We start from the raw sequence: 27,549 nt of genomic DNA, 5'->3' as shown, positions 1-27,549 counted from the left end.
TTTTAGTAATAATCACCTTTGCGACACAATTTTCAGATTTCGTTGAAGATGGAATAAATTATTTCGAAACATTTGAGCCTTGTAAATAAAATGTTTTATCAACCAATTTCATCTTCATTACTTACCCCAAGTGTGAGGACCCAAAAAAGTAGATCTATGCAAAGGGAATGAGAACAGGTGACACTTTGATATAAGCTACCACTGTAAAATATCGGAATGGATCAGAACAAGTTGATTCCAAGATGTTGATATGATAAGATAGCTCAGTTGTAGACCATTGTCTGGAAGCATCGGTGAAGAGATGCAAATCTGTGCAAGGAGGAGGAAGCAGTACACCCAATGATGTGTGGGCCCTGTACAACCTCTAACACAGATCATTGACAAGGGAAGGAGGAAGGGTAATGGGAGAATCCAAGGGATCCCAAGTAAGATTCCATTGGTTGTTTAGAGTCCACTGAAGAGACCACATACATGCCCGACCTAAGGGGATAAGTGCTTCCATAGAAGCCTGTGTACCCAAAAGCAACAGGCCCTCACAAGCAGTAATAAAAGGAGCAGCAATGATGTGGAGAATTGATAGCTTCATCAAATGGAGCCCGACTGAAGTGGGAGTAGAAAAAGACCCCCAAGATATTGGGTTGGGGGAAAAAGGCTGCTAATATCCTTGTTGTCACAAACAGGTTCAGCAGGTTCAAGAGAAAGTCAAACACTATCAGGAGAAAAAGGGTGACTCAGATAATGGTCAATCTCCTGATTAATTAAGGCCAAAATATCCTCAGTTGAGTTCCCCGACCTGAAGCCTGTGTAATTGTGATGATAGCAGGATGTAGAATATATGAAGTGGTAACATTAACTTCAGTATTCATCATAAAATGATGAGATTTTGAAAACAATACAAATAAAAAAGAATATCCAGAGTACATTATCACTGAAAACTTAAAAAATAATCATGGGGTAAGTGATAGTGTAAAGCCTGTGTCATGCAAAAAAGTTTTGAATTTAGAGGGCAGCACTGAATGAGAATAGCTATATATATATATATGAGAAGAGGTAATGTACCATATCTGAAGAATAAATTAGTAATATCAACACTACATATTTTTCACATCCTATACATAATGGGCTATGTATGCTTTGCCCACCATGAGTATTGAAACCCAGGGTGCATAAATATTGGTTCTTTGTGGAAGTAAAACACAATACATACTTAAAATAACATCATTATTTTAACAGACACAAGTTTTTAAAATAGCATAAACTGAAGTGGGATACCGATAGACAGCCTTTTTTTTTATGAATAATATCATAAAATTTCTCATGAAGTTCACTTTCTCAAATGATAAAAGTTATCATAAGTTTGTCAGTTTGATATAGTGTGAAAAATATGGCTGAAGTTCATTGGCAACTGACAACAAAAATAGTTGTGTGTGAATAAATTTGTTGACACAACAACCCCTTTAGACCCTATAATAAAGACTAGGTAAAATGTTTCCAAATTCCCAAATTGGAAGCATCTAAAGATTTATAAAAGCTCCATAGATCGCATGTAGTCCACAATGTCCAAGATTCAATAAGTCTACCCTTAAATCACATAAATTACTTATAAGTTATTTCCAAAAATTTACAATTAACATTTGGGTTATCCAATGAAATTTGAGTTATTACAAAATCACTTTATCTAATTGTGTACAAATAATTCCAAAGTTTCAGATAGAGTCAGTAATTACTACAGAATTTATATTATCTGACTTGTAAAAGTTTTATATAATCAGCAAAATTGACTTATATTAAAGAAATATAAATTTGAATTCCAAGTGGAGAAATCAAATTGGCTGTATCCGATATTGGGAGGTTATCAAATTTTATACACTTCGATTTCTAGTACAGAATTGGGATGAATTCTAATTGCAAACCCACAATCTTGACTAGTATTTTATATATTCTCAGTTAGATATTCCACATATGATAAAAGTTGTAGTGATCAGATATCATTCGTTGTCTATAATGATCACCTAAGTCTAGACATTAATTAGTAACCAATGACCTGGCATAGCCCCAGACATTTTAAGGAATTTAGGGGCTTAAAAATTATCTGTAAATTACCTAAAATAAATAACTACCTCACTTTCCTTCATAAAGGTAAACAATATAACATAATTACTAAATAACTTAAGGTTAATTACCTGTCAACATCTCATAATGTCGAAGACTAACTCTGAAATTTAATAAAGCCACCATGCTCTAAGATTAGATCAAATCTTACCATATAAACAAACACATGACACAGAACATAATTAATAATCTATATCAGAAAACAAATAATACAAAAGAGAAGTTACTCTATCAAGATTTGTTTAAAGAAATTAAATTATTTATTCAGTCACAAAACAAAAAATGTCATAATGCTAAAGATATGGCTGATTGCAACATAATAAACCAGTAAATGACTACTAACAGAATCTGATAACATTGTATCAAGTTAAGGACTAAATTGTGCCCTACCACATAACAAAATACCCACCTACAACCACAGAAAACACAATTCACAACCTACCAGATAAAGAAAAGGAAGAACTCAGAGTAAAAATAATATCAACAATTCAGAAAGCCATGAAATGTAAACCCCACTATAATAATATCCTCTAAGAAACAAAGTGTCCTCAAAAACTAGAAGAAAGACAACACTGTAAAAGTTTTACCAGCAGACAAAGAGATTGTTACTATAATCATGGACAAAGAGGAATATACATCGAAATCCAAATTTTAATTGAAGATGGCCATTTTCATGAAGATTAAGTCTAACCCATCTGCTAACAAAGAGAAGATTACTACCCCCCTCAAGAATTAGGAGAAAAAAGTTGGAATAGAAACAGTCAAACTACTAACATTATGCCACAGAACCACTCCATACACCTTTGGCTTGCCTGAGGCTAACAATTCATAAACAAGGTTCCCCTTTCCATTGTGAAGTTAACTGCAGAGATCCATCATGCCCCCTAGCCTAATGTCTATAGATCTAATATCACCATTAACCCTATATGTATAAAAACTAGTTAGTACTTAGTATGTAGTTATAAAAAAGTTACTAATTTATATGTAGACTTAGATGACTGTATAGGTTACTAACCATAACAAAGATATTTTTACAATGATGTTATTTAAATACTGATTAAATGCTTTAAGATTATGTTTTATTGATCTAAACATGAAGAGTTAAATGTGTCAAAAACAATGAAATATTCATTCCACCATGTTAACACTAATAAGATAAAAAAGAATCATGACGTACTAGACAGAATATTTTGTTTTTGACAAACGCTTTTTAAAACCTTATATTTTCCAAGGGAATAAACTAGGGTTTTCAGTGTCTGAAAATTGCACATTGAAAATTCCAGGTCCTTTTAGGATCTCCAGAATCCTAGAAGTAGTTTCTTTTTCTTTAAATGAAAATAACATATTATGACAAATATTCTACAAAATGCAAAAAAATTATCATTCTGTTTCAATAAATATTCAAGTAAAAATTTTGTGTTATGCTTTTAGTTCAAAATGTTTTGTTGGAATGTTTCCATCCAAAAAAACATCACGTTTTAGACACCTTTGGATATCAAAAATTTATATACAAAAATAAATATATTTATATTTCAATTAATCAACGACCAGAATGACTTGTGTAAATTTAAAGTGTTAAAAATTATTCATCAGGAAAATAATTAATTAAACATAAGAAACCAATACATTACAGTATTTCTTTAAGTGAGTCACAAATCACCTTTTTTAGTTTTGCAGATACTGAATGATAAGATGTTTTCATCAAGTTATCAATAGCCATCTCAGCTATATCTTCCCATGGTGAAGCCAGAGCAATTTGCCAAAGAAAGTCCACTCCTGTGAGGTCCAACTTTTCTACAATCTAATCATAAAAATTTCCCATATTAATATAAATGTATATTTTATCACATACTGTGCTATTCTATTGTAAATACTGTTTCTTGTATGAACTTAGTTTTAATATTAACAGTCTATTACAATGTGAAATGCTTTTATAACTTTGTATGATATAGAGAAATGAAAGAAAGCAATTAATCAATATATATACATACACATTATTTAAAAACAAAATAATTTTTGTAACTGATTACATCAAAAGAAAGGATAGCATGCTTTTTACACGGCAATCAAGCCGAGAATGTCCTACTTCTTACCACCCTTTACTGTCTAAAGCCACAAATGGGAAGGTGGTTGCTCACAGTTACATTTAGAGAAAAAAAAGCTTTAATAAAAAGAAACAATAATTAGGGTATTATGATCCCCCCCATTGATTTATTTTGTTTCTTTTATTTTTTCTTATCCATATAATTAAATCTATATATATATATATATACTAGATATACACAAACTCACCACATCTGTTACAGATCTCCTTAGCTTGTGCTCTGCTATATTGACACTTTCAAAGTAAGTTTTGAAACATCTAAATCCTGTAAACATAAAAAAAAGTTTACTTGGGAATCTTAAATTTCAACTAATTGATAGTCACATTACATTATGTTTACAAATGAATTTACTGATACGTGCTTCACTACTCACGGTTTCCTAGTACAGTACTTACACATATTTCAGTTCTCAATGTACGTGATGTAAAGCCTACAAATCAAGAACAATTATGGGGTTTAATCCTAAGTTGAAAAGTACAGAATGACCGATACTACCACTACTTGTCCACACCCTTTCCACACAGATCAGAGGCCATGTCATCTCGTTTGTTCACTCGCATTCAAAATTTTATTGAACTACTATTTTATGAATTTATGTCATTAAGTTTGGTATCAAACTGTACATTATAATTTAAAAGTAAATAATAAAAAACATACCTAAACATTGATTCTTATGTGCCACATTGTATGCTGAATGCAGCACTGGTTCAAATTAGGTGTTTGTGAGGTCAAAATACAAAGTCTATAGTTACATATGAATTAGGAACTCAAATTACTGATATTGACAAGCTAGAATAATAAATAAGAACCTCCTATCTTTTCTATTTGCTGAGATACCGCTCATGTACTGAATCAAACACAGTGGACCTGCTCACCTCTTTCCATTTTTGGAAACGGTTCCTTATATACACTTACTTGTGTATATGATATGTGAATAACCAATCAAAAGTTCAGAATGTCCTTCTGGTGGCGTTCTCGGCCATTTTCATCTCTTAAGATGCCAACTCCTTATTTCGAAACAAGATTTCAAGGAGATAGGTTGTGTATTTAGTCTGCTCAAAATTTCAGACCCAAATTTTTCAGAAATTGTAGACCCAAATACAATTTAGTTACTTAACTTGATAAATGATAATAAAATTCTATGGTATCAATATATTAATTTATGATTTCTTGGTTATTCAACTGAATACATAAAACCTAAAAAATTATTTTGTTTTACATACTCTCCGTGCGAAATTTAAAAAAAGGCTTAGCAAGCTACAAGAAGCAGCAACCGAGTACAAAGGTTGTAACAAGAAGAGTTCATTGTTTGCTTTACTTCTTCATTTCCTGTTATATATATATAATGTATAATAATTTACAAAATACTGGTCCACTAAAACACAGACAAGTTGCTTTGTGAGACTAAGAGTCAGTTTAATACTATTGGATACAGTAACTTGAATGCATTTGTGCCACATCATTGTAACTTCTGTACTGTTAGCCAAGCACAGCTGAAAGGTCAATATAATAAAAGTAATAAACATATATATAAATGTATAATGTTATTAGATTTAAGCTATTTAATCTCAATTATTTTTTGAATACACTATAAATAAAATTCCCATTTTTGATTTGTTAAAAAAATTAAAGTGGAAAAATAATTTAAATTTTTACACCAAACAATTTCCAGTTATAAAACAGCAAGAAAAGATGCTGTAAAAACTTCTCATTCTTGTTGCTGTAACTAAGGTAACAGTGCCTTATTTCCTTAAATTGTCAATAGTAAGTCACTCTTTTAAGAGATACCACTGCAAAACTAACTTAAAATGCAAAGCTAGTGTCTTTTCATGATATGTGAAAAATCACTGTGATAATGCCTCAAGTATAGAATGATTGATCTGAAATCACTTCCAAATTAGCTATAAGAAATCAATGAGGCAATGAAAAATACAAGTCAGAAAAATTATCCATGTTTCCTTGATTTTTTTATAAATAAATTTTACCATATTACTTCCGTTCAACTTTGATTTTTAGTTAGTTTGGCTTGAAGTCATTAAACTATGAGCTATATGAAGCAAGTTCATCAAAAAATAATATATTGTGAGGAGGAAATTTCTAGCTGCAATATTTACAAGGGCCACATATCTAAAATTAAATTTCTGATTAAACCTGATTTCATTATCAACTGCTAGTCTGCATAGAATCAGTCACACTCAGGAGTGGACAAAATTCATGGACTTTACCAAGACTACTAAGCTTATCAGTAACTAACTTAAAACTTCATACATAACTATTAGTTCTTTTTTGTCAGTCTATTCTTAAGTTAATGAACAGGAAAATGGAACAGGATGTAGTTTAACTCTTTTATTTGAACTTTAAGATAATTTTTATTTTAAATATCAAATATTCATCTTCTCCCATGGCAAACCAAACACTAAATTTTCCAATTGTGAAAACAAAATTAAGGAGTGCTTTCACCTTAGCTAAAGAAACAAATAATAAATAAATTTAAATTTAAACTGTGAATCATTTTATGACCAAATATATCTTTCTGTGTAAACACACAACAGTACTTTGTCACAAAGGTTCCATTTTACAGAGATCTGAACAAGTACTACTTTTCCTTTGAACTCTGCAAATTTTACAATAAGGGATCCCTTATTTCTAATATTATACTCTAATATTATTTATTAATATTAATAAATTAATGTTATTAATATTAATAAATTAATATTATTAATATTATTTCTAATACTCTGAGTATCAAAGGGATCCCTTATTGTATAATTTTCAAACTCTAGAGATTAGAAGATGCTCTACAAACACCTTTCTTTTTTTTAAATAAATAAATCAGGCCCAAAAATAAAATTTATGTTTGACTGTAAACACTTTTGCCAAATTTCTCCAGTAAGGATTTAATATATGAAGTTTGTAAAAACAGCATTATAGTACAGCTTCATCTACTTTTTGTTATACTACGAGTCACTTCTTATTGATCAAAAAGTCTTCTTTTGAATACCATAACTCATTAGCTGGAATTATGAAAACCAAAATGTTATGTGGAATGCTACTTGTACATGATAGAAGAAACTCAATGTTGTGGAGCAAAAGTTATTTGAAAAATTACATATTAAACTACCTTTTGATGAGAGCTGAGAAGAGTCAAGTTTCAGCAATTTCTGTTGGAACAATTGAGACTGAGTGTCAGTTTCTAAGTCTTGAAGACATTGGGTGAACCATTCATAGCAAATCTAGAAATAACATTTTTCTTTTAAAGGGAACCAAAGAGACACTAACAACTAAAATAAAAATAAAACTCAATAGCATGACAACAAATATCTTAATTCCAATATATTCCAAGTCTCAACTTGAATATTTAAGTTTCTTACCTTAAATATACTTTGACAGTTAGGAAAAAGTATCATTACGAGTCAACAAATAGGATGACATGACCTTTGGCCAATGACCCATAGTGATGTGGTTAAGATTTGATTTGTATAATAATAATAATAATTATAATTATGCACATATTACTTCCAACAGACAGCCTTTTTGATTAAATTGTTGGTAAAGGTATTAAAGTTGGAGGAAAAAATTAGTTTGTGTAACTTGTGAATCATTAATCAAGTCTTTGATACTTTGATCAAGTCATTCAAAATTTTATTGAACTGTTATTTTATGAATTTATATAATAAAGTTTGGTATCAAACTGTACATTATAATTTAAATTTTAGTATTATACATTATTTAATTTCTTAATTTAAAAATATTAAAAAACCACACCTAAACATCGATTTTTGTGTGTCACATGGTAATGTTGAGTGCAGCACTGGTTCAAATTAGATGTTTGTGATGTCAAAATATGAAACAGACTTAATATTTTCACAAACAAATCTTTAGTAAAAATACTTAATTAAAAAATCTGATTTTATGTGTACAAAAGACTTGGAATCATTACTAAAAGTCTACCAAATTTTGTGAAGATACACATACAGCATTAAAAGTTATGGTATAAATACTCAACGTGTGCAACTGTGTATACAAACTCGTGTATTTTATACCAAGCCCGTCGTGCAAGGGTTAAAATTATGGCATAAAGAGAACATAAAATGTGGGGTGATATTTCTTTTTCAATAATCATATGGTATATTCTGTTATAATATATAGAAATAAAACTAAGTGATATTGCTAATGAAATCAAAAACATTGAAAGACTGAAATATGTATTACTAACCTCTCTGTCAACTTCACATGACTCAGAGTTTGAGACCAACGTGTCCCATAGTTCTTTACTTCGACTCCATGGTAGGTATTGGCTTCCATCTTGAAGTAAAAACTGCAGGAAACTTAGATGGCTTAACACACACTAAGAAATATATAAATAAAGAATGTATGGTAAGAAAAACAATTGTTATATTCCAAAAAACAATAATACCAACTCTTCAGAATATTGTTAATGTTTCAAACTCAATATTGAAAGCTCCAAAAAAGATTCAATAAGAAGTACATATTGTCAATGTCAAGTATCATCAATATTTTTGTAGCAGTGTAGAATTGAAATAAAATATTTTGCACACATACATTACTACTACTACTCACAAATACACGCAATATTATATTGTCAGACAGAAGTACTATCTAATCTTACCTCTTCATGTGTGTATCTACCATCCACTAACATGTTGGGATTTAGTGGTTTACCTCCTGCAATAGCAACAGACTGTTTATGACAGCGAGACAAACTACTGGTTACCAGCTTCACAACATCATGAGTTTTGTTCATGTCATGGATAACAGCCTGAGTAATTAATTATAAAGATTAAAGTTCAAATAACTTGTAAAACCAATTTATTCAACAGTGGTGCTTCAAAAAAATTTATGATCAAAATCTATAATTGTTAGTGTATAAAATTATTTTGTGTTACAGCACAAATAAATAAGATTATCTTAACCAACTAAAAATAAGAATAATAGTCGTATTAAATAGGAAGAAAGCAATGCTTAATAATTTTATAAAAGGGATTTTGCCATTCAAGAAAGATAACACTAAATCATGAAACTATACATCATATTCAAAATTAGAATAAATTTTACTACAAAAACGTTATTGTGTTATTATACATGAGAGGTGTGTAAATGAAATAGAAAAAAAAAGGGTAAACAGGTGAAAGGTTAATACAGGATCTAACACTATGCCAGAGAATTCATTATTCCCAATAATATATATATTCCAAAGTCTGATTATAATTTTGGTCTTGCTATTCATAACAAAGAGAAACTTGTCTATGAAACTAAAACTATAATTTAAACAAAAGCAGAAGCTGATATGCACTTGAGTGTTTTTATAAACTCTTCCTGCAAATTAGGTTACTTTTGGAGCCTGCAATAAAATATAAAAGCCAGGAGAAGAAGCAGTAAACGTTCTTAAAGACACATCAGTATATTCAGTACACTAAATAAACCCACTGTAATATTTTCATGTTTTAAATCAGAACATTTTGTTTTATCAAATCAAACAGCTCAGTCATATTTACCCATACCATTATTGGAAATCGTTTTATTTAATTAGTTATATTTCAATTATATAAATGTATTATTACATTATCAGAAATAGACAAGTGTACTTCAAACTATAAACAAAAAAAGTGAGTAATTTACTGAAATTTCAATGCAAATACAATATTATCATGTTAATACAACAAACACAATCAAAAGAAGCTAAACATATAAATTTATAACTTGAAAAGTAACAGTTAATCACTAGTTCAAAATATGATAACTACAAAGGGTGTCCAAAAACTTCACAGCCCGAGCTATAATGAAAAGAGACTCTGGTTCAATCATGATATATTTTTCAACATAATACCTTCCTGAGTCTACATACTTATGCTAGCAGTGCTCTACGGTCTCTATGTCTTTCCGAAAGAATTCTTCTTGTTGGTCCTCAATCCATGGTTGGGTGGTATGTATGAAATCATCATAATCCTGAAACATTTTTGGGTTAGGGAAAGGGAAAAAGTCATATGGAGCTAACTCTGGTGAGTATGGGGTGGGGGGTGATTGAGTAATTCGAATGCAGCATCGTGAACAGCTTTCAAATTTTTTATCAATTCTCTCTTCTTTTCTTTATTTCTTGATGCAAATTGTTGATTATGGATGCATAGTAATCTCCTGTAATAGTTTCATCCCATTTAAAGTAAAACACCTTTGGCATCTCAAAACATTAATGCCACGACCTTCCCAGCAGAGGGTTGTGACTTCTTTGGGGTGGCTCAATTTTGTTGTTTCTGGGTCGAAGTGGAGAATCCACATTTCATACATAGTTACAAGTCTATTGAAACCTTTGGAGTAGACATTGGCTTTCAACAACTTGGATCTGTTTCTGCTTGGGTAACAACATTTTTGGGACCCATTTGGTACTAACCTTACTCACGCCCAAACTGTCACTCAAAATGCTTGCTACAGTAATTTTTCTGATTCCCACTTCTTCTGTTAACTTCCTAGTGGTTATACTTTTATCACATATAACCAAACTGTGAACTTTAACTGTGCTTAAACTCAGCACAGCACTTTTTCTCACTGTTGAATATGCCAGGGGACCTTCTCCTAACATTGCTTCCATATCTTGGTGGATTTCTTGGGATGTCATTTTCTTTTTAGCAAAATATTTGACCACAGCACAAAGTATGACCTTCTCCATGACATTTAACTTTGCTCAAATTCCTTCAAAAATGAGCAACACAAAAAATATGCTCCTTAAGTTATATGTTGTTTGCTCATAAAAAGGTTCAAACTTAATATTTATCAGAAAAAATCATATTTTCCACTTTTTTTAAGGTTAGGCCAAAAACTTTTTGGGCAACCCTTACATTAATAATATATGATAACAACAACCATTAATACATAAAAAAAAAAAAATTCCTGAAACACAAATTCAGCTTTGTATGTGTAAGAACAACAATAATAAAATGAAATTACAGCTTACCTTATCTTGTTTATAGAGACCTGACTTCAATATATTCTGACTTATTTCATGTAAAAGTTTGAGGGATAACATAACATAAGCACCCTGAAACAAATTATGATAATCAAAAAAAAAGTACCACATATATTTAACCCATGACTACTGAGTTTCTATTCATATTATATAAATGTTTATATTTTATTTTTCTCTACCATATCACTAACTGTAGCTATTATCATAAACATACAGCAAAATGAAATGTTTAAAATAAAGAAATGGGAATATCTACATATCCTTTAAGTCTTTGTTGAATAATCTTCAAATATCTTCTTTGGGTAATATCACATCTATATCTTTTCACTTCTAGTTTATTTTTAACACTTATCTTCCTTTCCAATTCTTTATTTTTTATTATTCATGTCGATACTCTTCAACAGGTTCCCAAGAATGATCAAACAGTATCATCAGCATAAGTTACTTTAGCCTCTGGCAAAATGTTTTAGTTAGGCTTAGTTGTGTAAGCCTTGCAGAGCGATGCAAAGTTTGGTTTATATTATACTAATGAAATGATTAAACCATTAAAATATGACTTTTAAAACTCAAATAATACATAATAAAATATAAAAGTAAAATCTAAATACAACTTAACTGTCTATCAAACGAATATATACAGGAGGCAAGGAAAAAAAATAATTAGGTGCTTTCAATGATGAACCTTCAACGATGCTTTAGAGATTTAATGAGCTTGAAACTGAATAATGCATTCCAGTTTTAAGATAATCTTTGAGAGATTGTAGTTTAAAATTAGTTATTTCTACTGGTTATAAACATGCCCCTCAAAAACTTAGAATTTTTCTTTCTAATTTAGAAGGTGGGGGTGGCTATTGTTAGACGGTACAAAGATATGTAGCTTCCTTTTTTAATTTAAAACAAATGTTGGCTAATCAGCCTGTACACATGTAGTTTTATGCCTAGAAACTACACACACACACTGCATATGGAGTATATTTGAAATACAAGAAACACAAACAATTTTTAACCACAAGCACATCATGTGACAACAAAACTGAAATTTAAGTATTGTTTTAGAGGTTTCTTTTGAAATAAAGGAATAAAAAACTTAGATTATGTAAAACTTTGAATTATAACATACTTGATAATGCTAATTTCATTAAAATACATTGAATAATAAAGTAGTTTCAATGTATACCTCATGACGCACAGAAACAAGTTCAGAGAGTGTGCAGTAGTCAATGGGTTAATAAAAGTTTTATCACTGTATTATTATCAGAACACTTTCTATCAAACTTGAGCTTAAGTATTTTTTAAAAACACTTTTACACATGCATTAATCTGTCTTCATAGATAATTTCTGAAGATAATTCGAGGAAAACACTATAAAAAATTGTTCATCAAAAAATATACATTCATTTTTCTTTTATTCTGCACATATAATACAACCAAGTTCTCGGAACAGGGTAATAGTAAAATTTGAAAACTGAATAATTTATATATAATGAAACATTAACATGATATAAAACTAGATAAACTATGTTTATGCCCCTTATAACACAAACAAAATGTTAGAGAAAATACTTTTGTATCTTAAAAAATAATCTTGCCTTTTTAATGTCATCCAAGCAACGAATCAAGTAATTTTTTTTTGTTTGATCTTTATGCGAAATTTCATTCAAAATATTGAGAAGCTCTTCTTGTGCCTGTTCTATTAGATGTCTGGGTAAATCTGGAGACCTTGTTAACTCCCACAAAACATCTAGAACCTGTATCTAACCAAAGAAAAATATACATTAACAAAAATAGCATCAAGAACCAATATATTAAAACCAAACACAAAAATTCTCTGTCTATCGTAACACAAGTTGTTCATCAACAAAAGCTCAAACTAGTGGACATGGTCTATTAAAAATTCCTTGACTAGTAACATTCATCAACTTATTTTACAATGAACAAGGAACAGCTAGACTAAAATACTGTACTGTGTTGGCTACAATTAAATTGTCAACTTTCTTAATAAGGTGCCTCGATTAAGTTTTTCAGAATGTAAAAATAACTTACAATCAATTTCACAAAGACATAAACATATGCTTAACCTTTGTAGATGTCTTTCCTTGACTTGTTTCTTTCCCAATCTTTCCAATAAACGAAATGAGTCTCTTTCTCATCTGGTCACTGCCACCATGCCAGCCCTAGCATTAGATATTTACATTACTGATAATTCAATAAAACACACAAGATTTTCTCAATGTTCGTTATTAATTTCTTAGAACATATCTTGGACCATATATTAGAGCTGTCTTCTTGTAAACCTAAAGATGACTGCAGCATAGAAGTTAAAAGCTTGTTACAACATTATAAACTATAAAGGTGTAGAAAGGTATTTTGACTCCATATCTTCATTAATCCATGCTATATGTCTCAGAAAAAATTCAAAAAAAAAAAGAATAAGAAGCTTATACAGTGGTAATAAGCAGACATTGTTTTTGAATTACCCTTTGAACATCATATTCTAACTATTAATATGATACAATAAAGGTGTTTTTTGTATTAGACGCTTCTACACTCTGCAATGAAAAACCTACATACTCTCCATTCAATCATTCTGCAGCTTACTGCACATTTAATCCTATCAAGATGGGCATCCTTTACTGCATGTCACAAGATTTTAGTGACTCATTCAAAATTTTATTAATCTACTTTTGTTTATGTTATACCAATTAGTACAGCATAAAATCTGAGCTAATAATCCATATTTTAATAGTATATAATTTTAAAGTTCTTAATTTTATAAAGCAATATTTTACAAAAGCCTAAATTTCCCCTAGTGTGAGAAAGATGACACATTTTCTCTAGGTATCTCTTCTTTTCTATTTTAACCACCACCCCTCCAATAAGTATGAAATTAAATGTAAATTACTCACTATCAAGTTGTCATTACTCAGACAAACCATAATTTTTGAAGCCTTAAATTTTGTTTGTTTACAGAACTATCATATAGAAAATCAGACCCCTCTTGCCACACCCACCTGTCACATCCTCACTTTCAGAATTTGTTAATAGTTCTCTCTTACTCTTAATACTATATTATGTATAATGAATAGAAAGCCAAGGTTTTAATCTCTCAAATGACGTACTATATTACGTTGTTTTCTGAACAGAAAATTGTCATTTTCTCTGTTAGTACAAGCTTCATTCACATGGAAAAAATAACGACTAGCTTGGATGAATTTGGAACGACTCTTATCGCATACTTGGAAAGCCAGAAATATTGTGAAAGTTAGGGGAAATTGTCTTAATTTTGCATGTTATTAGTCTATGTTCTTTGGTGCATTATTTAATTATATAAAAAATATTTAGTGCATTACTATCATTAGTATAAAAAAGTAGGGTTAAGTGTCATCGACAGCAAGAAAAAATAAGATTCCGGTAAGTACTTTATTTCTTGTTTTTCATGTTTATTCTTTATTTGTTATTATAAAAGTAACTAAAATGTAAAAACAGGGGATATCTTTAGGTTACTTAAGGTTAGATTAGGTAAAATAAGTAATAATAATAATATAATAAAAATGTTTCATGAGGCATGCACGCAAGCAGCTCACATGTAGCATAATTTGATAGTGTAACATGACCTCCATGTTCCCCAAGTGAGTTAAAATTATAATGGCACAAATAGTAGTTAGACATAGTTCAAAGGGCAATAAAAGAATAAAATTTAAGTATAAATAGATGTGTACCATTGAGAGTTTAAAGCTACTTAGGATAAACAAATGTAGTTTCATGTTACAATTTGAAGTCATTCTACAAAGAAAAAAGGGTAATTTAGATTTATTTCGATTTTCTTTTGTGGTATTTGTTGTAAGTGAAAGACATATAATGTTTACTGAAAGACTGCCAAATTTTGTGAAGATATACATACTACATTAAAAGCTAATAGTATCAAATTTATAAAGACTTTATACGAGCACAAAAAGGTCACACGGTCAGTCAGATCAACCAAGCCTGTACTGAAAGAGTTAAATGATCACTGAAAATTAATGTCTATCGGCTCTTTACCTCCTAAGTATTCTTATACTTGTGAATTTTTTGTACCGTTGTGACATTTTTTTTAACAATATTTTCAGTTCCCTCACTATAAAATTAAATTTACCAGTCATGTTATTTAGATTTATAGGACACTCCATGTTTATGCATCTTGAAGGCCACAGTCATTTTCAGAATCACTTTCATTTTCACTTACATTGACTATATTACTTTTATTTGAACTAGAGCCATCTTGCCAAAGCAATTCTGATTCACTACCATCATCAGAAAAATTGGAATACGACACATTCAGTAATATTTGTTTCCATTTACAAGCTATAATACCCAATTAGAGGGTGGTATATCATGCATGACTAATGGGCAAGAAATGCAGGAACACTGACCCAGTGTGCCGACTTTGCTCTGAAAATAATTATGTAAAAAGCTCTTAAGGATATGTACTGGCTCTACCAGTGGGGGGTCTGGTGATGTCAAATAGTGGTAAACGGCCGTAGCACTCAGCAGGGAATACTCAGGCTAAACACAGTACAATTAGAAAGTAAAGTTTACCCTGAGACTGTCTCTGTGTGAACAATTGTTGTTTAGCTTGCTCACCCCAAGACTGTCTCTGGATAACAGCCAAGGAGGTTAACGTATGAAATACCATCAAAGCTAACATTAGGATATATCTTAAAATACATAAAAATGAAAAGATGGTCACTACTATTTATTAACCATAACATTTCATATTAAGAATACAAAGCTTTGTCACTCACACTGTATCATTATGTATAAATAAGTAGTCATCAAGACCTAACATTACATATAGATAACAAAGTACTGTTACCACCAATGCTCCACCCCTAATACTACAAATAACATAAAACCTAGTCATTACCACTGTTTTAAGTAAGGTAGGAATAATTATACTAAAGTACATTTTTTAAATCATATGTTACAACTTAAATGTTGAATTCAAATACGAAATTGTGTCTTTAAGTAACTTTGAGTTAAAATACCCTCAATAAAAATGTGAGAGGGCAGAAGAAAGCAAAGAGGTGCCCATCACTCCTTGGGAAGAAAGTAAAATTAGGTCTATCAGAATATCAAGAAATAAGTGGCAAAGAACCTGAAGTACCATGTAGTTAGGGACAACAATGCTGGATCTCAATGCCGTTTTATACTCAGACCTTTGGAAAGAAATTTAATCTGTTAGGCTTCTCAAAACAGCCCAATGCTGGCTGCATAGCAATACACCAAGCAGTCTTAAAAACCTTGGGTTAAAGGGATGTCTTTGGTATTTACATAAACAATATACCAGCACACAGATAAATGAGGTATATCTTGTACAAAGAAACCCAAGGGAATCGCTATCATTGGCCTTAAGGATGATTAAGTAGACCACCTCATCCAAATGAATAGTAAATATCACCACACACATACACTACTGAGAGTGATCAGTAGTATCAAATCTTACTGATAAAGCTAGACCTGCAATGAAGTATTAAATTACATAAAAGTAAAACAAGTGTAGAGGTATTAGGCATTATGTTTCTATGGGGTACTACAGCAAGCCTAAGAATAAATCCATAAAAATAAAAACATTAATATGAATGAAGATAACTCTAGACAAGTACAAAAGATGGAATAATTAAATATCACTTTATCACGAATTTCTATGAAATAATTTTTACCTGTCGTCTAAAATTATTACATTTATCCAATGATAAAATTTTCCTATACTGAAAATGTATTTCTGATAGGTACTTACCTCATCTCACAAGATTAGCTATTCTTGTTCAGTGCTGCCCTCTATATGCACAAGATTAGCTATTCTCATTCAGTGCTGCCCTCTATATGCACAAGATTACCTATTCTTGTTCAGGGCTGCCCTCTATATGCACAAGATTAGCTATTCTCGTTCAGTGCTGCCCTCTATATGCGAACTTTTTCTTTAAACATGCCACAAGCCTTCCACTCCCCCCCCCCTACTGGAATTGCATGTCTCTAATGTAAATCATCATGCATCACCCCCTCATTAATAAGAGCATGACTTGCTCACCTCTACACTCTTCTACCGAACTATTACTTCGAAGTTTGGCAGAAGATGTCAGCACCAAAGAAATGTGGGGAAGAAGGGTAGGAGAATTATAACTTCTGATAGGGTACTTACCTTCTCTCACAAGATTTGCTAGAATCCAACATTGATAAGGAGAAGGGGCCGGTACGAGGGAACAACAGAAGTACCTCCCCGAAAGCATTTGAAGGATACCCCTAAAATTGAGAGATTCAGATCCGAGGAGCAGAAAAAGGGAACCACACCACTTCTGAGCCAGGTTCACTCTAAATCCAAAACCTGTCTGCAGGGTACCGACATCTACGCGAGGGTAAGATGGGGGCTCCCAATTGAAGCAGTGAACTGCCTTCTGGTGTCTCACTCTGTTGTCATTGGTGGTTGCAAATAGTAGGATATAATGTCATCTACACCCACAGAACCCCACCACCCTATTCTGTTACTAAATGGATATGGTGTATAACTCATTCAGCAGAGTGCCTTCATGGTCAACCACCCTAGTGGCTTGGAACTGGAAAGTGATAAGGACTCTTATACTCCACTCGAAGAAAGGAGAGTGACTGCAGTGGAAAGTCCAGAGGAACATCATAACCTGAGACAGTGCAATGGGTGACCATGAAGCCTTATTTTGAAAATCAGACCATACCAAGTTATTCACTCCAAGCATGGCAGGGATAGGAAAAAATCCCCTTCTGCTTTACGCATGCAGTACATGGGTGGTACAGTCTGGGACTAGTGTGTTTATGAAGCCATATATCATAAGGTCATGCATCTACAAGCAATCTTGGGGAACACCCCATCTCAATGGTGAGGGTGCAAAGCCATGGAAAATAAAGCGTGAGTCAACATGGCTACACAGTGCAAATTTTGAGTTAAAGAATACCTGGTCAGACACCACTCACCACAGAGCAGGATCCAAGGGATAAAGAAAGGCCCCTGAAATGAAAGTAGGAATAAAAACTTACCAGTTATAGTCCCACCAAAGTCTAAAGAATGGCCACAGGTGGTAGACAAAACCCAAAGATGAAACCACAATATGATGGAGATAATTGGAGATGAATGCACTGGGTGTGGTCCACATGTTGGATTGCAGAATCTCATCTATTGGATGACAAAGACAAGAAGCAACAAAAAAGTGAGGTGTCAGATCTGATGGGAGGACACCTGGAACAAATTCCATGAGGAATAAGGTAGGGAGGAATAGGCCAAGCGAACCAAATTGGTAAGGGTAGATGGTGAAAGATAAAGAGTCAGGAACATATACCTCAGAAGGAAGTAGTAACGGCAATAGAAGAACAAAGAGCCGTAGTCAGGCACAGGTGCCTATCCAGATCCAGTCGAGGGTAAAGATGGGAAATGGATGGAAGGGAAACAGGAGAAAAGGAGGAACAACCTTCCCAAGCTGCCGAGGTTTTCGAAAGAAAGGAACAATCTGGATAAAGGAGAAGATAGGTAGGGTGATAAGGGGTACGTGAAATATCAATGGCAAACAAATCAGACTAAGAGAAGAATGAAATATGTTTTATGGGAAAGATGAAACATGGAACACGAGGAAAGTGGTTCAAACAGAGGTAAAGTAAGGGAATGGAGGACAACATTAATATCCCAATCCAGAAGGGTATATATATCGCATGGGAAGAGCAATGTATCTGGAAAGAAATCATAATCATGATAAGGTTTTGAGAAGAACGAAAGGTATGGGATAAGGCCACTCGATATCCTGAGCGCAAGGAGACTGAAGACCCACAGTCAAACATCCAGGCCACACAAGCCACAGTTGGCCAGTCATCAGGAACACTCTAGTTGTAGACCAACAATTGAATACCTTCCACTTGCACTGATATACCTCCATGGAAGATGGACGAATGTAACCAGCTAATAAGTACACTACTCGACATGTGAAACCAAATCTTCTCACCATGGAACAGAAAAAAGCCAGGCATGAAGACACAGGATGTACAGGGTGGGATGTAGGACATGTGACCAAGGTTGTCAAAGAAGGTAGGGAGAAAGTGGAAGAGGGATAGGAGGGGACAGAAGCAGTTGCTATAACCATGCAAACCAAGGCTGTAGAAAGACCATCCACGACCAGATTGAAAGCACATGACATGCAATAAGATGAATGTGATGTGCATAGAAGCAGTATAAGATATACAAAGTCTGAAAATAGAGATCTCTGGACCAGGTGCCTCCTTGGTGGTTGATATGTGTCACCACCATAGAATTGTCTGAATGAACCATAAAAAGAAGGAAGTGATGCAACACCTGACATACGGCTAGAATTTTGAGAACATAGATATGCAAAGTGCTTTTGTCCGCAAAACAATGGATCAAAGGCTCCTGGTGATTGATCCATGGTCCTCCAATCCCTGAAGGAATGTGTACATGAAAATATGTAAATCTGGACACATGGGAGGAAGTGGCACACCTACCGACGTATGGGCTTTGTCCAATCACCAAAGCAGATCATCTCATAGAGTAAAAGGAAGGATAATGGGGGATCCCAAGCAAAATTCCAAAGATCATGAAACACCCACTGAAGAGATCTCATGTGGGCACGCCCGAGGGGAACCAGTGATGACCACATCCCAAAAGTGATAGAACCTCGCAAGCATTAAGTGACTGAGCTGAGAGGGCATGGCAAACCAACAGTTCCATTGAACATAGTCATAAAGGAGAAGGCTGGGCCAGACTGATATGAGTGTTGAAAAAGACCCCCAAATAGACAAGATATTGAATGGATCTGAGGAAAGACTTCTCCAGTTTGATCAACCAGCCCACCCAAGCCGTCACAGAAAGGAGCTGCCGAGTATGATTGCCGATTCCTGTTCAGAATGAGCCAGAAAAGCCAGTTGTCCATATAATAATAAAACCCCAGCCCCAGATCATGGAGATTTCGAGCAAAAGCTCAGACTACTCGTCAAAATATGTAAGGTGCTGAGGCAAGTCCAGAGGGGAGGGCCCAAAATTGATAAACCACCCCGAGATGGGCAAATCAAAGGACAAAACTGAGGTGATATCAGTATATGTAGGAAAGCATTGGAGACATCCATTTTGGTCATCCACAACCACGGAGAAAACACCCATTTCAGGATGAGAAAAGACTCCACAGATGCTGGCTAGTCACAGGATCTTGAGGAGGAGGGAAGGAAATGGGGTAAGGAAAGACGAGAGGTGGGGATAGAAACTGGACAACAAATCCTTCTGACAGAACCTGAAGCACCCATAGATCGCCAATGTAGGAACACCAGCAATGAGAAAACTCAAACAGCTGAGCTCCAAATGGACAAAAACCCACAGGGTAGTCAATAGTACTGCAGGCAACGGGGTGCATCATCAAGGAAATTGACGAGAAGTACCCCAATTAGAAGGAATAGGTAAGGGCTGGGAAGGGGAAGGTTGGGAAATGGCTCTAGAGTTTTCAGGACCATATCAAAAATGTAATGCTTCAGAAATGGGGTCATACATAAATCCCTAAGATATGTTGAGGGTAAACAGACCCAAGTTAATACAGCATCACGACCTATGAGGTCCCAACAACAAAGAAACCACATATGCAATGCAAGAGCCAAAGAAAACAAGCGGGCTAAAGTGGAGGAAAGAAGGGTAAGGATATCTCCATAAAGCCCCTCAGGATTTCTGTGGAGAGCCTCAGATAGGAGGTGTATGGAAGAAAAATACTGTAACAGATTTGTAAGGGTAAGACACAAGCAAGAATATTGGGCATGGGTACAACTGACAAATAATTTGGGAGCAGCCACCATATAGACAAGAAGGAACCTAACAACTGCTGGTCTAAACAGTGATAGTCAGCATGATGGTAGAAAAGTGTGAACTGATCTGAAGGAGGTGAGATATGCTAATAACCTCGCTTAAATGCGAGGCAAAGTGATCAGCATGAACATAAATATCAGGTGAGAGAGAGGAAAAACCCCAAAAAAGGTTGGGAAGATTGTTCATGCAGTAAGGAAGGACGAGGAGCATAAGAAATAGGAGAAAGAGATAAAACATAAGAGACCTCAGACACAAAATCCATAAAGACTGCATTGGACCTGGTAGAGTCATCGGTTTGGAAATAGAAAGGAATGGCAAAATCTAAAGGTGAAAAAAGATGATCACAGTCCTTGTCAGTCTGCACAGGAACAGCCTGATCTGGAGGAGCTTGGGCGATGTCCGAGGACAAAGGTTGTTCCATGTAACATTCAATCTCCCAAGGTATAAAACAGATAAATCCACCAGCAGGTTGCCCACACCTGAGGCCTGAGAAAAAACACTGGTTGCTGGTATAACCCCTGAAGTGGTAAGGTTAACTTCGGGAATTCATTGCACAGAAAAGTTCACCAAATTCAACTGGAGAAAATAAGATCACTAGAATTAACTGATAAATACTAATAGAAGAAACAGACTGAATGAAAGCAAATTAATTTATAAAACAACCACTTCTTGAGGAAACAAAGTCAAACATGAAGCATTAAACAAACAAAAGAACAAGTCTGAACACAAGCACTGCCAAACGAGAAGTGATGTCATGCTCATATTGGTGAGGAGGTAACACATGATGATTTGCATGAGAGACATGTTGGAATCTTGCAATTCCAACAGGGGGGAGCAGAAGGCTTGTAGCATGCATAAAGAAAAAGTTCATATATAGAGGGCAGCGCTGAACGAGAACAGATAATATTGTGAGGAGAAGTAAGTACCATATCAGAATGTCTGTTTTTAACCTTCACCAAAATTTTATTATTTTGTAACTGTATAAAACGTTTAAAATACATGATATCTAAAAATTTATTTCACTTTCAAGCAGTTTAAATTCCTCATTAGACTGTTTAGTTAATGATTTAAATAACTGATTTATTTGTCTTATTTAAAAATTAAGAAGAACCTTTTAATTTTATGATACTGTCTTGAATACCGTAACTTTCGGATAGAAACTTTAAAGTTAAAAAAGTGAGGAAAACTTAACCATTTACATGTAGTTGATGTTGAGATTATACAATCAGTTTCTCAGTATTTCTAACAAGAGATAATATCAATGTACCATGTCTTTGTTTAATAGCTTTTGAAATTGGATTTATTTTGAGGAGATCTTAAATATAATATGAATTTTACTAATAAGTAGTATAACTACAAAGAATTGAAAGAACAAAATGAAAAAACCCAGAAGTAAACTAGACTAAAAAATAAGAACCTCTTACTTCCATTAATAACTTAAGCAATAAAATAGCCATTATCTTTCTCATTAGAAAAGTCAATCTTTAGATGAAAAAGGAAGATAGACTTGAATCTGATAGAGGTAATGGTTAGTGGAAGTTACATCAATGTACCGTTTAAAGAAATCCAAACTCAGTTGATCAGACATTTGTGAAGAGTAACACAAAGGCTACCTGCACTAGTCATCCCTTATTTTGAACTAAAAAACTAGAGGGAAATAGTCAACAGAACCCACTGCCACCTCTAGGATTACTCTAATCAAATATCACTCTTATAATGCACTCACAGCTCCAAAGTGTAGATGACAACCCTGTAGCCTCAGATCCTTATTCTAGCAAGTTAACCACTAAGACACACACAGCTTCACATACAAGAGACAAGCAGTTTAAACCCTTTTGTAAGAGAAGGTGCAGAGGAATGTGTGAACTACATGAAGTGCCAAGATAAAATGTAACAATATTTTAAAGATTGTGTAAGTGTAAGGCAGACATCAAATGGAGGTAGTACTATGTGACAGAAGATAATTATCATAGAGATTCTATCAGTAAGATGTGACTGTATACATAATGTATTCACCCAAAAGAACATTTACACAAATTTACACATTGCAAATGGAAGGCAATAACTAAGAAAGGAGGAAGTAGAGAAAGGAATGAAAATGATCTAGTTAATGGTATGAACAAATATATATGGCTTAAAATTATAGTAGAGGTACAGTACTGTATCTGAATCTTTGCTTCCCAACTAATTTATGTACCTATATACTTATAAAACAAAAGTACAACAAAAGCAAAAAAGAATTTGAGTAAATGACTAAAATTGTGTAGAAAATAAGAAACAAATATAGTATACACTATTAAAACAATCACATAATATTTCTCAACTGATCCAAACAACATAATGACATAACTACCACAGTAAATGTTTACACTTACCTTCTGAACAAGAGAGAGAAGATGATCAAACTGCTGAACATTAAACTTTGCTGATGCAGCTGCCATAATGGTGTGAATATTGTCCACTATGTGCATATTCTGGCCCTCCTATAATGAAAAAACATTGTTGTATCAACACTCTATAAACTTTGCTGATGCAGCTGCCATAATGGTGTGAATATTGTCCACTATGTGCATATTCTGGCCCTCCTATAATGAAAAAACATTGTTGTATCAACACTCTATAAACTTTGAAAAAAAAATCCTTCTTCAAGCTACATGTTACTTCATATGCACTATAAATTATTTAAAAAAAACATTGTTAAGACGACTGAAATCTAGTTAATACATGGCAACAAATTATTTCCTAAGTCTGAAGTGCATAAAAGCATTCTGTAGACAACTATTCAAAACTACAAGTACTAAAACATTGTAAAATACAGTCTTTATGGTGAAAAAAAAGAGAGAAACTAAAGAACAATAGTGTGACTAATGTATCAATACAGAATGCTCACCATTTAATATAAAACTTAATTGTACCTTTTCTTTCTCACTGTTACATATAATCCCTGTGAAACAAGGAGCTATCAACTTTAACATACACATAGACACTAATCTTAAGTTGTTATATGGCAAGGCAAAATCACGGTGCTCAGTGCTTAAAATTGGACAAGAACAAACTTAAAATATTTTATTATCTATTCTGGATGCTCACAATACTGTCACAGTAACTAGTTCAGAAACAACAACAAAAATATTTTATAAGAAACTGCTTCACTGAGCTCAAATCCATCAAATTTAGCTGGCACAAAAATGTCTCCATAACAACTCTTGCACTATTTCGGCAAACAAACAAGAAAGTGTTTACTCTCTAGAAAGTTACATTAGGCTTAACATTTCTTTTATTTTATTGGAATTATTAATTTAAAATATTAATTCATACCTAGAAAAGGGTAATTAAAAATAACTTTAGTAACTGAATTATTATTGTATATATTTCATAACAATAACATGACACTTAAATTATACATGCCTAATCTGACCAGTAATCAAAATAAGATTCCAAGCATTTAATTTGTAAATTTCACACAGAACTATTCAAGGGCTACGTGTCCTAGCCAACCCTAATTTTGAAGTGATGGACTAAAGGAAAAGCAGCGAGCTAACACCATTTACTGCCAATTCATGGGATACTCTAATTGAAAAGTAGCATTTGACTGTCTCTTATAACACATTCAGTACATCAATCTTCAAAAGCACACAGGTAATTTGATATTTTAAATTATGAGTTATATACCTTTTTTCTTGTGTGTGTTTTTTAACACTTTGAACAAACTGTCCATTCTTTGTAAAAATAAAAAACTCCAAAATAATAATGCATTTGAAATATATTTAATTACAAATAGAAGGACTACAGATATTACAAAGTGCATATTTATTTACTTGAATAGTTTATCTATATTTGGATGTTTTGGAATAACCACAGTCAATCTTCAGCATAAAAAAATAAGAGCAAAAAATTATTGGAAATAATGTGGTAGTTATGTGACAAAGTCGTGAGATCTGCACAACATAATGAAGGTTGAGTAGGTTATCCTGAACTGACTTTGGAACCTCATCATGTTGTTACAGTTCATTTTATCACATCCAGGCATGCTCTGTTTGACAACTATAGATCTTGACAATACCCCTGCAGTATAATTTCCACTAAAAAGACTGCTTCATACAATTGTCACATCCAAAGCATATACCTCCTAGCTTTATAATCCATCTAGTGTAAAAGGACGATGGTTTCCCAGCATCTACTTCACCCGTTTGATCGCACAAAAATCCAAATTTTCTGCATCCAGCGACTAGACTGGTATATCTGTGTATTGAATAGCGCAAATAATCATTTCATCATTCAGCTACTGAAGTGGTTGACAGTTAAAAAGGAGGTATGACTGAAAGCCTTGTCCTAGTGAATCTATAAACTTTGGCCTTGTTTACAGGTAGAAGTTCTTCATGATCATGTTGCATACTGCTGCCTGGGTACATGGACACCTTTTGCCACTGACCTTTTTCTTCACGAGTTCTTGCCTGCTCAACGATGCCTCACTTTGTTTAATATAGCTGGGGTATGACTTGTTGTTGGTCTCTTCCTAGGTGACTTAGTGCCCCCAATTGATCCATATTCCTTTGTCTTCCAATCTCATGAAAGTTATAATTTTCCTACATCAAAGATGTATTTCCAACAGGTACTTACTTCTGTTCACATAAATAGATATTCTCATTCAGTGCTGGCCTCTATTTTCAAAAATTTTTTGCATGCCACAAGCCTTTCACTCCCAAGCGCCTCTCGATTCTCATGGTTTAAACAATTCTTGCATGCTAATTATCATGTGAAAAACCTCCACCAATAGTAGTGATATACACCCATGTGACTTATGTGACTCCCTCTGTGCTATTCTGCTTAACTATCACTTCGAGTATAGGCAGAAATGTAAGCACTGGTTAACACTGGGAGGAAGGGTGGGAAGTGTGAGAGAAAGTAAGTACCTGTAGGAAATACATTTTCAGTGTAGGAAAATTATAGCTTCTGCTCACATATATAGCTAAAATTCCACATTGAATAGGTGGAGGGACTGGTGCAAGAGAGAAAGTAGAAGTATCTTTCGAAAGCGTCTGAAGGATACCCTGATGAGGGAACCCTCTAATAAGAAGATTATATGTGAGAGACTGCACAACTTCTGTACCAGGTATACTCTTTGTCTGGATGAAAGGAATTAAGAAACCCAGAGCATGTATGGGACATAGAAGGTCATCTGGATTCGACCAAGAATAAAGGTGGAAGATGGTAAGAAATGAAAATAATGAAAATAATATTCCTCAAAGTGTGGGTTAGTAAAATCAATCCAGAATAAAAAAGAACATATCAAGAAAAACAGCTGAGAAAATTAGATCTGTGCTGGCCAGGAAGGATCAGTTGGAAAAACTGACTCTGAGTGACATGAATGATCAAAATCACTTTGGGAAGAAGAGTGACAAAATAATAAAAACTAGTTATAAACTGGATCTAATCCTGTCAGAATATATCGACAGCCAGGGTGAGTGGATGATGAACTAGAGACCAAAAATAAAAGAGGTAACTTGGAACTGAGAAAGGAGTCAAACACTTCCTGTGGAGGAGTACTCCACAGAAGGCAGAGCCACCAAAAATTTGAAGATAGAGAGGCCACTCCTTGGAGGAAAGAGTGTCAAGACTGCAATGAGGATGAAAGAACCTGGAATACGACATGACAGAATATATATATCAAATGTGTGGGTTTAAAAAGGGAGATCCACTGTCTACCACAAAGTGAACAAAAACAAGAGTCCCCTGGTGAGTGATATAAGCCACCACCATCAAATAGGCGGAATGAAACATGATTAGTCAAATCCGAACAAAAGGAAGAAAGTGAACTAAAGCACGTTGGATTGTTGGAAGTACCCGGGTGTTAACATGGTAAGACCTTTAGTCCACTGTCCTGAAGTCTTCTGCTGATTGACTCAAGTCCCCAACTTTTGAAGATGAGCATTAGGGAAGAGAAACAAATCCGGAAGAGGGGGGAAGAATCGGTAAACACAACAACATAGAGAATGTGTCTCCTGAAAAGATCACAAATGTGCAAGACCCAAAGGGAAAAGTGCTTCCATAGAAGCCACATCCCCCAATGCATTAGAACCTCACTATCTGTAAGATAGTAAACCGTAATGGCTGGGATAACAGACAGCTCCATCTATTGTATTTGAGGAGGAGAATGAATGGTGTTCCAACACTGGTGGGTGATTAAAAAAGACACATCCCAAATAGCTGAGATTGTTAGATAGATAAAAAGAAAAACCTATCCAACTGGAAATCGAACCACCTGAGCTTCTTGTGTAGGAAGCAGATGAGTATGTTATGACCATACCTGTTCATAAGTAGTTAACCGAAGCAAGACATCCAAACAGTGGTGTTAGTAAAATCCCACAAAATTCGGAAATTAGGTAAAATACAGACCACCTGACAAAAGATATATGGAACCAAAAGAAGTTTAAAGAGCAAGGCACAAAACTGGTACCAAATCATGTGGTAAAAAAACCTAAGACAGCGTCTCAAGAAAT

The 27,549-nt window shown here is 33.6% G+C and overlaps 1 protein-coding gene across 1 annotated transcript in view; it reads right to left on the bottom strand.

The window, feature by feature from the left end:
* LOC106461361 (ubiquitin carboxyl-terminal hydrolase 24-like) overlaps positions 1-27,549 on the bottom strand; it is a 197,302-nt gene that overhangs the window by 129,855 nt on the left and 39,898 nt on the right. The window contains exons 9-17 of the mRNA XM_022388299.1: positions 23,425-23,532; positions 13,275-13,370; positions 12,786-12,950; positions 11,185-11,268; positions 8,848-8,997; positions 8,434-8,565; positions 7,339-7,450; positions 4,405-4,481; positions 3,773-3,913 (exon numbers count right to left, since the gene is read on the bottom strand). Of these exons, the coding sequence (XP_022244007.1) occupies positions 3,773-3,913; positions 4,405-4,481; positions 7,339-7,450; positions 8,434-8,565; positions 8,848-8,997; positions 11,185-11,268; positions 12,786-12,950; positions 13,275-13,370; positions 23,425-23,532 (1,065 nt within the window). The remainder of the gene's footprint in view (positions 1-3,772; positions 3,914-4,404; positions 4,482-7,338; positions 7,451-8,433; positions 8,566-8,847; positions 8,998-11,184; positions 11,269-12,785; positions 12,951-13,274; positions 13,371-23,424; positions 23,533-27,549) is intronic.

This window comes from Limulus polyphemus, unplaced genomic scaffold (assembly GCF_000517525.1).
Source record: "Limulus polyphemus unplaced genomic scaffold, Limulus_polyphemus-2.1.2 Scaffold944, whole genome shotgun sequence".
Lineage (NCBI taxonomy): Eukaryota > Metazoa > Arthropoda > Merostomata > Xiphosura > Limulidae > Limulus > Limulus polyphemus.
This window is presented reverse-complemented; position numbering and strand designations above follow the sequence as displayed.